This window comes from Hemiscyllium ocellatum, chromosome 21 (genome assembly GCF_020745735.1).
Source record: "Hemiscyllium ocellatum isolate sHemOce1 chromosome 21, sHemOce1.pat.X.cur, whole genome shotgun sequence".
Lineage (NCBI taxonomy): Eukaryota > Metazoa > Chordata > Chondrichthyes > Orectolobiformes > Hemiscylliidae > Hemiscyllium > Hemiscyllium ocellatum.
In genome coordinates this window covers 50,694,021-50,706,665 of record NC_083421.1, presented here as the reverse complement: position 1 = coordinate 50,706,665, position 12,645 = coordinate 50,694,021, and the positions used below count along the sequence as shown (strand labels likewise).

Here is a 12,645-nt window from a genome sequence, read left to right as displayed (position 1 = left end):
TGAGCTTCAAAGGAATTTCATATCCTGGAGGGGAAGCTGCCTACAGTGTCTATTAGATTTGTGCAATACACAGGAGAGTGAAAAGACTCTGAGGAAATATAAAATTTTGGCCTTTACCTTTTTTTGAATTCCTTGCTGTTTATACAATGTCATTTCTGCTGTGGTTAATCTGCTTTTAAAATTACACTATTTTACTGACCTGAGGCAAAACATAATTCCCTCAAACATTCCCAAAGTGAAATTTTGTGAAAAGTATAATTGTATAGTTGCTGCCTTTGAGGACTCCCACTTCCTGAAAATCCTATTTCCATGGACAACTGGTCAGCTTTTCAACGAAATATATCTTCATGTCTTTATTGGCATTTTACTTGAATGTTTCCAGAAAAAGAATAGAGTTTTCCAGTCATTTGCAGATTTTGAAATATTTAATTTTCAGTTGTAAATTGTCATTGTTCATGCCTCATAAGTTTGTATTAATTTTTGTTGTAAAAAGTAAAAGAAAAATCAATTTTAGTAAAAGTTATTTCAAATTATTGATACCACTAGATATGGTTGAACCTGCTCTTTCTCATAAATGCTTATTTTTGCTCCCTAATAAAGTAAAACTTACTTGCTTATCCAGTGATGAGGTTTGTGTAACCCACTGAGATTAAACTAACACAATAAACTTGAGCATACAAGTTAAAGTAGGTAGCCGAAGTAAAATACTTTCTTCTTTTATGTAAGTTTGCAGGATTTACCTGTCTCAATGCAAGTGTTGCATACAGACAAAGTAAATAAACTTGTATTGAATGCTGAACTTCCTGATTTGCTTATAAAACTTCATGACTCAATCTGAATTTCAGTGCCAACCGTTGAGTACGTTCCAAAGTTCACCTTTAATTCAAGTTGAAATTGGATTCATCTGTTGTCCAGCTGTGAACTTGCCTACTTGACCCGAACTCCTCTAATGTTAACTTGATTGGCTCATTTCCGTACTGCCTTTAACTTAGTATGGGCCCCATGTATTTTTTGAAAACCTGGAATAGATTCCTACAGATTAACTGCTTGCAGAATAGCTTGTGTTAATGTTTTAACTTATGACTTAATAGATGGTGGTAAAATTGAAATTGTACAGTAATTTGTCAACATTACACTTAGCAGTAGGTTATGAATGTCTGATGTATTTCTTTTACAATAGTATAAGCTATCATAATGTGAATGGAAGAACTCCAGTTCAGGATTTTATAAAGCTCAACTTTTGTTCTCTGGTCCATAGAATGCTAACTGCGTACAGTTTCCAAATGCTTATCTTCTCATAGTGCAGAAGTATGACTAGCAACAAGCTTGGACAAGCTTGCACTTTAAAAAAGTCCTGTTATGGAATATTGCTACGTGCATTAACCCTAATGAAGGGCTCAGAGCACTGAGGAATTTGATTTGTACAGAATAAAGAAATTACTGACAAAGAAACAGTTCACAAAATGTCAGTTAACAGCAGAAAAACCTCGGGACGTCCATCCTATTACTACAGACTTTTGGGCAGGTCACGTCTTCAGAGACAGCGCAGTCGTTCCAGGAGTCGCAACAGGCCAGGAAACAGAGGTAACAGAGTGTTATCAAACTGCACTGCTGCAAAGTCCTAATCTGCCTCCTGTTCTGGCTCCATATTTAAAATCTTTTTTTTTAGTATTATGAATGTGAAATTTCAAGAAGAACCTTACATATCTCCAGTGGTTTGCTTCCTATATTGTATTTTATGCTGCAAAATAAATGTCAAAAATATCTCCATTTAAATTCTCAATTCATGAGAAGGCTGTACTTTACTGCAATCATATTGAAGTATAGCTGAATTTTTTAATGATTCCAATATAAAAATTAATCTTCTAACAAGAATTGATATTAACTCAAAACAATAAGTTTTATTTATGAAAATACAATGATCAATCCTCAGATTTGGACAATTAATTTTCATTGAGGATCCAGATCACTGCCTGTGAGGATTACAGTTTGATGCTACTGTAGTCATCTCACTTTCTAAATAACAGTTATAAATTTTGACTCTTTTTAATTGCTGATTTTGCTGTTTGCTGCATTATTGTAATGCAAAATTACAAATTTGCAAAGGTAATAACTTTTTTAATGGTAACAGTAAGATAAGTAGAGCTACTAACTTCTTGTCTTTTGCAAATGCAATCGTATTAAGATTATCCAATTAAACTAAGGCTAGAAAATACATAAATCATACTCTGGAGATTTATTCATTATTAATTTTGGTCCATAATTGGGATTACTCAGTATATTGGCCAAGTCCATTATGAAACTCAAGTGCATTATGTGATCAAAGATGTATTTGCCAGTGTGTGAGGATTTCTTTTGTGCTGTGTATAAATGGTCTAAAGTAACTTGACGAAAGCATAATTACTGCTGAAGACATAATTCTTGTAATTTTGTGTGTATGCTGATTTAGTGAAAGTTCGTGGCAACACACAATAAAGGTCAAGTCACTAAGTCTGTTCTTGTGTGAAGGAGGTGTAGCTATAGTTAACTCAATATTGGTTACAGAGGTATTTGTGAAATAGAATGAAATTCATTATTCTGAATTGGCTTGTAAAGCACACTCTTGGAGAACAGAAAACTGAACATTCTTCACTATCCAAATAAAATTCTACCATAATTCTATTATTCATCATTGTGTTAACTAGTATTGTAACTTTTAGTAATAATCTTGTATTTCTTGATAGGGAAAGATTTCCTCTATTGACTTTAAAGTTCTTTATGTTTCTATTTTGAAGACGTGTTCAGAGCAGACCATCATATCTCTCATCTGATTTGGTAAAGAAAGGACTTCAAAGGTTTCTGTTTGAGCAATGCATTGCAAATATTGACACACTCCCAGACCTTCACGTTCCAACTTGCAAAAGAATACATCAGCTATGTAAGGGAAACAACAACTTCACGAAGGATATTTTTATATAAAAGCCTGGATAAGCAATGATGACATTAATTTCCAAATAATTCAACAAATTAAATTAGAATTAAAAATTCAATGTTTGTGAAAAGATTTGTAGTTTGGGTGCTCATTGTTGTGGTTCTGTTCCGGCATTTGTAGTGGTTTGAATCTGCCACTTCTGGTTGTCAGTTCCAGCTGTCCGCTGCAGTGGCCGGTATATAGGGTCCAGGTCGATATGCTTATTGATTGAATCTGTGGATGAGTACCATGCCTCTAGGAATTCCCTGGCTGCTCTCTGTTTGGCTTGTCCTGTAATAGTAGTGTTGTCCCAGTTGAACCTGGACCCAATATACCAGCCACTGCAACGGACAGTTGGAACTGACAACCGGAAGCAGCAGATTCAAACCACTACAATTGCCAGAGGAAAGATCACAGAAGCGCTTCACAGGAGGCTCCCAAGCACCGAGGATGTCACCTAGACAGGGGACAAAACATCTGCAACACAAATTCCCAGCTCGGCGAACATAACCACAACAGAATTAAAAATTGTGCTAGAGGTATGCAACGTGCCTGCGACTCAGCTGGATTTCTGTGTTAAGTGGAATCTAATAGAGTTAGGGTTAATTTTCAGGCTTTCAGTGACCTCCAATAGAGCCCAAAATGACAAGCGGTAAGTGCGCATGCATGTGCAATCTGCAGTTTTTGAATGAGGACAAAGAAGAGATGTTCTTTAGTCACACATGAAGCAGGTGTTAAAACTATTTAAATATGCAGGTAAGTGGTTTTAATACCTAATCAATCTTTGGTCCAATATCGTTTTGCCGTGGGGCAACTAATTTCAAATAAATCAATCCTAAACATTACCAAGGCTTTTAAAAATGAAGGCGGGTTATTAAAATCTGTAGACAGAGCAATGATGCTGCACAGACCCAAGATTCCCAATCTTTATAGCATACTCTCCTTGCAAACTATGTCCATCAATCTTTCTAACTATAGATTGCGACCATTCTTGCGCCCCCCCGCCAACCCATTATTCACAATCTTCTATGTTACTGAGTACCTCTCCCTAAGCCCAGTCATCCTCTCCCTATGGATCCAATTGTTCTTCAAGTCCTCTCATAACCTTTCTGCAGATAATAATTTGCAACCTTTAGCTAGTTGCTGTCCTCCTGTAATGTTTGCTTCATTCTAATGAAGTTTGATGTACAGTATCTGGGTCTGTTTTGACCCACCGTTCTGCTGCTCCAATTGTTTTTTATCTTCTTAATAATTCTTTGTGATATTAAGTTTTATTGATTAAGAGGCATGTTTAAACCTAAGTGAATAGCAGCAAGTTTTGAGAAGATTTGTAGCTCCGGTTGAGGTTCTGGATGTGAGTTTGCTCGCTGAGCTGGAAGGATCATTTCCAGACGTTTTGTCGCCGTACTAGGTAACATCTTCAGTGGGCCTCCAGGTGAAGCACTGCTGCTGATTCCTGCCTTCTATTTATATGTTTGGGTTTGGTGATGTAATTTCCTGTTTTTTTTTCTCAGGTGGTGGTAGATGACGTCTAACTCGATGTGTTTGTTGATAGAGTTCCTGTTGGAATGCCATGCGTCTAGGAATTCTCGTGCTTGTCTCTGTTTGGCTTGTCCGAGGATGGATGTGTTGTCCCAGTCGAAGTGGTGTCCTTCCTCATCTGTATGTAAGGATACTAGTGAGAGTGGATCAGGTCTTTTTGTAGCTAGTTGGTGTTTATGTATCCTGGTGGCTAGTTTTCTACCTGTTTGTCCAATGTAGTGTTTGTTACGGTCCTTGCACAGTAGTTTTGCTTGTTGTCTGTATAGGATCTTTCAAGTTCATTAGCTGCTGTTTTAGTGTGTTGGTGGGTTTGTGGGCTACCATAATGCCAAGGGGTCTCAGTAGTCTGGCAGTCATTTCAGAGATGCCTTTGAAGTAGGGGAGAATGGCTAGGGTTTCTGGGTGTGTTTTGACTCCTTGTTTGGGTTTGTTGCTGAGAAATCGGCAGACTGTGTTCATTGGGTGCACATTCTTTTTGAATACACAGTATAGGTGATTTTTCTCTGCTCTGTGCTGTAGTGTGTGTTGGCTCGTTGAAGTAATGTTCTGATGCAGCTTCGTTTGTGGATGTTGGGATGATTGCTTCTGTAGTTCAGTATTCGGTCCGTGTGTGCTGTTTTCCTGTAGACACTGGTTTGAAGTTTCCCCATTGGTTGTTCGCTCTACTGTTGAGGAAAACAACAACAAACTGTCATTCCTAGATGTCACAGGCTGAGTGACTGTGTTAAGCCGTACTAACCGTCAAGAGCTATCCTAGCAGTACAGTGTAGGCCAAACTGCTTCAAATCATTCGCCATCATTGAATCCATGGAACATGTACCGCCAGGCAGTATCGGTAAATTATAGAATGGATTAGCTGTCGAAGGAACGGCTAGCTTTCACAGTTTAGGACTTGAACATTCATATTTTAAATCAATTTTTGATGTGTTCATTTTGTCAATCTTATTTAAATGCAAGGCTTTGTAACTTGAATTTCATTTTCTGCTTTTTTAAAACGTACAAGAGTTTTTAACTGATAATGACCTATAGAAGCTGCTATTGGAGCAACAGTCTTTGTAAGGCTTATTACGTTTTCATGTGACGCATTATTGTCCAAGCGTTCGGTAAGTCTGCACATCTAGTAGAATTTGGTTACAGCAATATACATGCTACCACATTATATATGAAAGTATAACTTTTTCAGACTTTATTAATTTTAAATTTTGAAGTGACTATATATTATATAAATGATCAAAGTTTGGGAGAAGATTTGTAGCTTGGGTGCTCGTTGTTGTGGTTCTGTTCGCCAAGTTGGGAATTTGTGTTGCAGACGTTTCGTCCCCTGTCTAGGTGACATCCTCAGTGCTTGGGAGCCTCCTGTGAAGCGCTTCTGTGATCTTTCCTCTGGCATTTGGAGTGGTTTGAATCTGCCGCTTCCGGTTGTCAGTTCCAGCTGTCCGCTGCAGTGGTCGGTATATTGGATCCAGGTCGATGTGCTTATTGATTGAATCTGTGGATGAGTGCCATGCCTCTAGAAATTCCCTGGCTGTTCTCTGTTTGGCTTGTCCTATAATAGTAATGTTGTCCCAGTCGAATTCATGTTGCTTGTCATCTGCGTGTGTGGCTACTAAGGATAGCTGGTCGTGTCGTTTTGTGGCTAGTTGGTGTTCATGGATGCGGATCATTAGCTGTCTTCCTGTTTGTCCTATGTAGTGTTTTGTGCAATCCAAAGGACTAGCCACACTACCATACATCAGGAGCATTTCCAAACTGACAGCCAGACTACTGCGACCACTAGGACTCATAACAGCACACAAACCAACAGCCACTCAGACAACAACTCACCAGAACAAAGGACCCGATACCCAGCATGAGCAAAACCAATGTAGTGTACAAAATTCCATGCAAGGACTGCACAAAACACTACATAGGACAAACAGGAAGACAGCTAACGATCCGCATCCATGAACACCAACTAGCCACGAAACGACACGGTCAGCTATCCTTAGTAGCCACACACGCAGATGACAAGCAACATGAATTCGACTGGGACAACACTGCTATTATAGGGCAAGCCAAACAGAGAACAGCCAGGGAATTCCTAGAGGCATGGCACTCATCCACAGATTCAATCAATAAACACATCGACCTGGACCCAATATACCGCCACTGCAGCAGACAGCTGGAACTGACAACCGAAAGCAGCAGATTCAAACCACTACAAATGCCGGAGGAAAGATCACAGAAGCGCTTCACAGGAGGCTCCCAAGCACTGAGGATGTCACCTAGACAGGGGAAGAAACGTCTGCAACAAAATACCCAGCTCGGCGAACAGAACCACAATATTATATAAATGAATCTATGAATTTCCTGTATTTATAGTATGTAATTAAATGTTTGCAGTGAAATGACAGAGTCAATTGCGAGGGAGCAGCAAATGAGTATAACGTGGTTAGCATACCTTTTTATAAAACATCTTTTTAGAAATGGGCAATTGAATATATTGATATGAATTGCATTTTCTTAACTGTATATTAATACAGACACTCATTTTAAGGCAAGTCTGACTCTGAATGTCCTGAGCTTGTTGTCTTCTATTTATTCTGTTGCTGCATAGTAAGTAGAATCTTTAGGTACCTCCAGGAAAGATTTTTTGTAAAAAAAAACAATTTCGGTTGCTTACCATTAATTCTCACATCGTGCTGTACATCTCTATGACTCTACATGCAGTTTATCATTATTGATTCCCATCTATATGAATGAATACCGTAGCTAGTGAAATTATGGTTGCATATTGTGTTTTTCTATCAAGTGCAACACAGTTTGCTATCTGTCGGATTGGTTATCATAACCTCTCATCTTTTCTAAGCAAAACACTGAATCAGATTCTGACCTTGGACCTTTTAGTAATTGTTTTTGGTACAATTAGAAATGTCAATGTACAGTTGAATTTTGGATGTCATCCTTGTCTTCGCTGTGGAATAATAGACTTGATAAAATTGGCTAGTTGTAAATTATTTTCATGTAATTCAATTAATTGCTTTTTGGCATGATATTGTTACATGATGGTATTTATCAACTGTAACCATAATTGGCTTTATTTGATTGTAATGCAGTAATTAGTGACAGTTCCTAGCATCTGCGCATTATAGTTTCCCTTACTTCACACAAAGATCTAGCAAGTAAAAACACAATCAATGCTGTTGAAATTTGAAATGAGATACTCTAAATATATTTCTGTCATCCCTGTGTATTTGATTGTAAGGCTACGCAGAAAAATAAAGAAACAACTCCTTTACACTGGTGTCTCGTCTAAAAGAGTTAAAGTATAAGTTAGCCTTAAGTTTTTGAATTCTGCAGAGGTACACAGTGATGAGCATAATATTTGAAACAAAGGTTAATTTTGAAATTAGATAAAGTTATTCTTCTCAACTTCTCCGCTTACCTGAAGTGTGGTGACCCTCAGGTGAAACAACCACAAGTCATCTTTCTCTAAAGAGAGAGCAACCCTACTGTATGGTAAGACTCACAGCCATTTTATCTGTACTCCTGATGTGTGTTGCAAATGCTCTACAATATTGAACAAGATTTGAACATTTCAGTAAGTTATCTTTTTAAATCAAACCCTACAGTTACAACTTTTCATGTATATCAGGGCTGCAACGTATTCAAAAATATAGATTTAATAATGGAAGGATATTTTATCAGGTGCCACACTGCAGATATAATTTTTCCTATTGATTTTTGCATATTGTAAATGGATTTTAAAAACGCTGATGTTACAGAACAATGTTCACTCCAGTCTTGGCTGTATATTAAAACATATTAAATATCGTCAAAAATAGATGACTGAGTAATGCATCCTGTTATGCGTTGAAGGTCTGGGAGATGAACTTTAATTTCCTTCTAATGCTTCTGATGTACCTCATAAAGGAATGGTAAAGCCAAGAAAAACAAAGCATGTTCTTTCAGTGTAGTGATAACAACGTTTAACAAAGACTACAATTGCCAAAGATCTCATCTATTTGTTTATAAAGGAAAATATTACATAGATGATTTGGAGTTGGAGATGACGTGTAGTGTGTCAAAGTTTGCAGATGACATTAAGATGAGTGTATGAGCAAAGTGTGCAGAGGACTGTGAAATTTTGCAGAGGCACATAGATAGTATAAGCGAGTGAACAAAGCTCTGGCAGATAGAACAATTTTAATAAATGTGAAATCATCCATTTTGGTAGAAATAACAGTAAAAAGGACTATTACTTGAGTGGTAAAAAATTGCAATATGCTGCTGTGCAGAGGCACCTGGATATCCTTGTGCATGAATCACAAAAGTTTGGTTTGCAGGTAGAACAGGTAATTAGAAAGGCAAATGGAATTGCTAAAGGGATTGAGTTTAAAAGCAGGGAGGTTATGTTGTAGCTGCATAGGATGCTGGTGAGGCCACACCTAGAGTACTGCATGCAGTTTTGGTCTCCTAACTTGAGACAGGATGTACTGGCACTAGAAGGGGTACAGAGGAGGTTCGCTAGGTTGATTCCAAAGTTGAGGGGATTGACTTATGAGGTGAGACTGAGTAGACTGGGATTATATGTATTGAAATTTTAGAAGAATGAGGGGGATCTTTATAGAAACATGCAAAATTATGAAGGAAATAGATAAGATAGGCATAGAGAGGACTCCACTGGCAGGTGAAACTAGGACAAGAAGACATTGCCTCAGAAGTAGGGGGAGCAGATTTAAGACTGAATTAAGAATGAACTTATTCACCCAGAGGGTTGTGAATCTGTGGAATTCTCTGTCCAGTGAAGTAGTCAATGCTACTTCAGTAAATGTTTTTAAAGCTAAGAGACTTTTTTTAACATTAAAGAAATTAATGATCATGGTGAAAGGGCAGGTAAGTGGAGCTGAGGCCACAAAAAAAAATCAACCATGACCTGATTGAATGGCGGAGAAGGCTTGAAGGGCAGAATGGCCTACTCCCACTCTTAGTTCTTATGTTCTAAAAAATTCCTTTGCAGTAAGTTGACTTTATACTTCATGTACAGATGGACAATGAAGCTACATATGATCCATTAGTAGTATCTCAGCTGTTAAATGTTTGAGGGTTTGGGTTACAAGGAGAGGCTGGATAGGTTAGGACCTTTTGACTGGAGCATAGAAGGTTGAGGAGTGACCTTACAGAGATTTATAAAATCACGAGGGGTATGGATAAGGTGAATGGCAAGCATCCTTTCCCTTGGGTGAGGAATAACAACACTAATGGACATATTTTTAAGGTGAGAGGAGAAAGATTTAAAAAAGACCAAGGGAAGTTTTTGTTTCCACAGTCCTTCAATACAGAATGAACTTCCAGAGGAATTGGTGGATGCAGGTGCTGTCACAATGTTTAAAAGACACTTGGATAAGTACATGGATAAGAAATGTTTGGAGGGATATCGATCAAGCGCAGGCAGGTGGGATGAGTTTAGTTTGGGTCATCACGGACTATTTCCATTCTGTATGACACTATGATTAGGTTGGTACTCTACTCATTTGGAGTTAAGAATTAGAATGATTCTTAAAGAGCTTGACAGGGTAAATGCTGAGAGGATGTTTTCCCTTTTGGTAGAATCTGCATCCAGATGGCATAGTATTAGAATAAAGGGGCATCAGTTTAAGATTGAGATGTGGAAGAAGTTCTTCTCAGAGAGTTGAGTCTTTGGAACTGCTTCTCACAGAGAGCTGTGAGGGTAGAATCCTTGTGTTTATCTATGGCTGAGATACATCGACAGACAGAAGAAAAGTGATCGACATTTGATTCTTGATCAGTGGGAAAATCAAGAATTACAGGGAAAATGCAGGAAAGTGGATGTGAGGGACGATGGATAAAGGCCAGTTGAACACTTAAAAATTAACATCACTGTATAATAACATTATACTAATTGCAACTACCAATACAACTAATACTAATTACATTACAATGATCACTGTTGTGATTTGTCTATGTTAAACAATTACACACTCAACTGACTTGATTGTTTTTTTTCTCTTTTGTTCCTAGGCTGATCAAGCTTTTGTTTCAGCTTAATAAGAGCTTTGGCAAAGGGTCAGTTAGACTCAAAATGTCAGCTCTTTTCTCTCCTTACAGATGCTGCCAGACCTGCTGAGATTTTCCAGCATTTTCTCTTTTGGTTCATTTCAGCTTGCTTTCTGTTGATTTCCAATATTTCAGTTTAATATTATTGGGTACTTTGAAGGGAAATAAATATCTGCAGTTGGTTCATGTGGAGCATTTTGTGATTTGTTTTCATAGTCATTAACTTCAATAGATCAATTCTAGATATGAAGTGATAACTAAAGCCATGGAATGTGGAGAATCACAACTGAATGTGACCAAGTGCTGTTGAACACAGCATGGTTTGGCATTTTTCTGATAGGGTGTTCCCTCAGAACCTACCAGGAATCAGATAGATGGCTCTGGGTAGTCAAGCAAGCTCTTTGCTGATTATTGCCAAACAGAATCAAACCACTGGATTCTAATGTAAAGGAAGAGGCATTTCTTTATTCTTTTGATCAAGAAGAAAAGAATAAAGATATTGAGAGATGCTGGCACAAGTCAGGCCCTGATGCTAGCTAATGATACAATTTGTCTTCCCAGTGGGGTTAATGAACGAAGATATATAAACAGTAAATATACACAGATGCAGCTGAAACAACAATAAAGAAGTTCTACACCATCCAGGACACTGTCACTCCTTCACTGCTAATGCACAGTGACATAATTATTACCCAAATGTAATCTCACCAAGGTTCCTTCGACAGTATTTTCCAAACCCATGACCTCTACCTGTTAAAAGGACAAGGATAGTAGATGCATGAGAATGCTACCACATGCAAGTCATCCTCCATGTTACACAATGTTCTAACTTGGAGCTATAATATAGTTCCTTCACTGTCACTAGGTGAAAATGCCAGCACTTGCTTCATAATGGCATGGAGTGTCCCTACACCCCAAGAACGGCAATGGTTCAAAAAGGCACCTCACAAGCATCTTCTCCAGGACAACTAGAGAAGTTTAATAAATGCTGGCTTATCCTGCAATGCCTATATCCATGAACATATCTTTTTTAAAAGACTACGAACCAGTTCTATTATATACAGTTGGAATAAAGGCCAACTGAGTAGAGAGGATGTAGTTGAAGTAATGTGACAATTCCTGATAGAAGGAATTGATTTTGTCGTGAAGAATGGCCTGGCTGGTTAAAAACTAGTGTCCTCAAAAATAATGGGACAACCAATAGAAGCAAAAAAATTGAGATGCTACTGGTGAAACATCCTGGCTTGTTTCCTGACATTGTTGTGATTGAACCTTAGGCTCATAGATTTGGTTGAGAAAAGGAATCTATGATAAAGAAATGATGTGAAAATTGAGTAACCTGATACTATTTTGTAAATTTAGAAAGAAGTAAGGACAGAGTATGGTAAAGAGAATGAGGTTGATTATGTTTAATCCATCTGAAGTTGACACATTTAATCCACCTTTTATAGAAATGAAGGTGATTCAGAGAGCTGTATCTGACAGCCTACTTCGAAATCAAATCAGAGCCATTGGCAAGTATTATATTTTAAAAGGCAAAGTCTTAATGAAACAGATTTTAAAAATATCACCTCAAATACCAGCGGATGAGGCATGAGCAGTAAACCATTAAGTGGTGGGTCCACCTAAGTCTTATAAAAATTTTATGTGGGGCTCACAAAACTCGAATGACAGGTCATTTCAGTATTGGAAAAACACAAATTAGAGAATCTAAAGAAAATTTATCAGCCAGGAATTACACCAAGATGTAGTGTAATTTTGTGGAGAAAACCCAAACTGAAATTAAATCTGCGTCTTCAACTTTGATACAAGCTTTCAAAGAACCATACAACACAATTAGATTGTGAAGGACTTCCAACTAAAACCAGCAGTGGGAATCAAAATATTTTAACAATTCTGGATCTTTTAATAGGGTTTTCTGAGGTACTGTCTTTCTGGAAAGTTATAGTAAAAGTGTTAATGAAGAGGTTAGTTAATTGTTTTTTACAAGAAATGAATTACTCATCTGAATACAATCAGATCAAGTTAAAATTCTCTGTTGCAAGTATTCAAATAAATAATGAATAGTTTGGGAATAGAAATTATTAATTTATCAT

General features: G+C 37.5%; 1 protein-coding gene across 1 annotated transcript in view; it reads left to right on the top strand.

The window, feature by feature from the left end:
* Window positions 1-1,314: 1,314 nt before the first annotated feature.
* The window catches only part of dab2ipb (DAB2 interacting protein b), a 358,016-nt gene continuing 346,685 nt past the window's right edge, over window positions 1,315-12,645 (top strand). Inside the window, exon 1 of the mRNA XM_060841451.1 lies at window positions 1,315-1,584. Within this exon, the coding sequence (XP_060697434.1) occupies window positions 1,464-1,584 (121 nt within the window). The 5' untranslated portion in view covers window positions 1,315-1,463. The remainder of the gene's footprint in view (window positions 1,585-12,645) is intronic.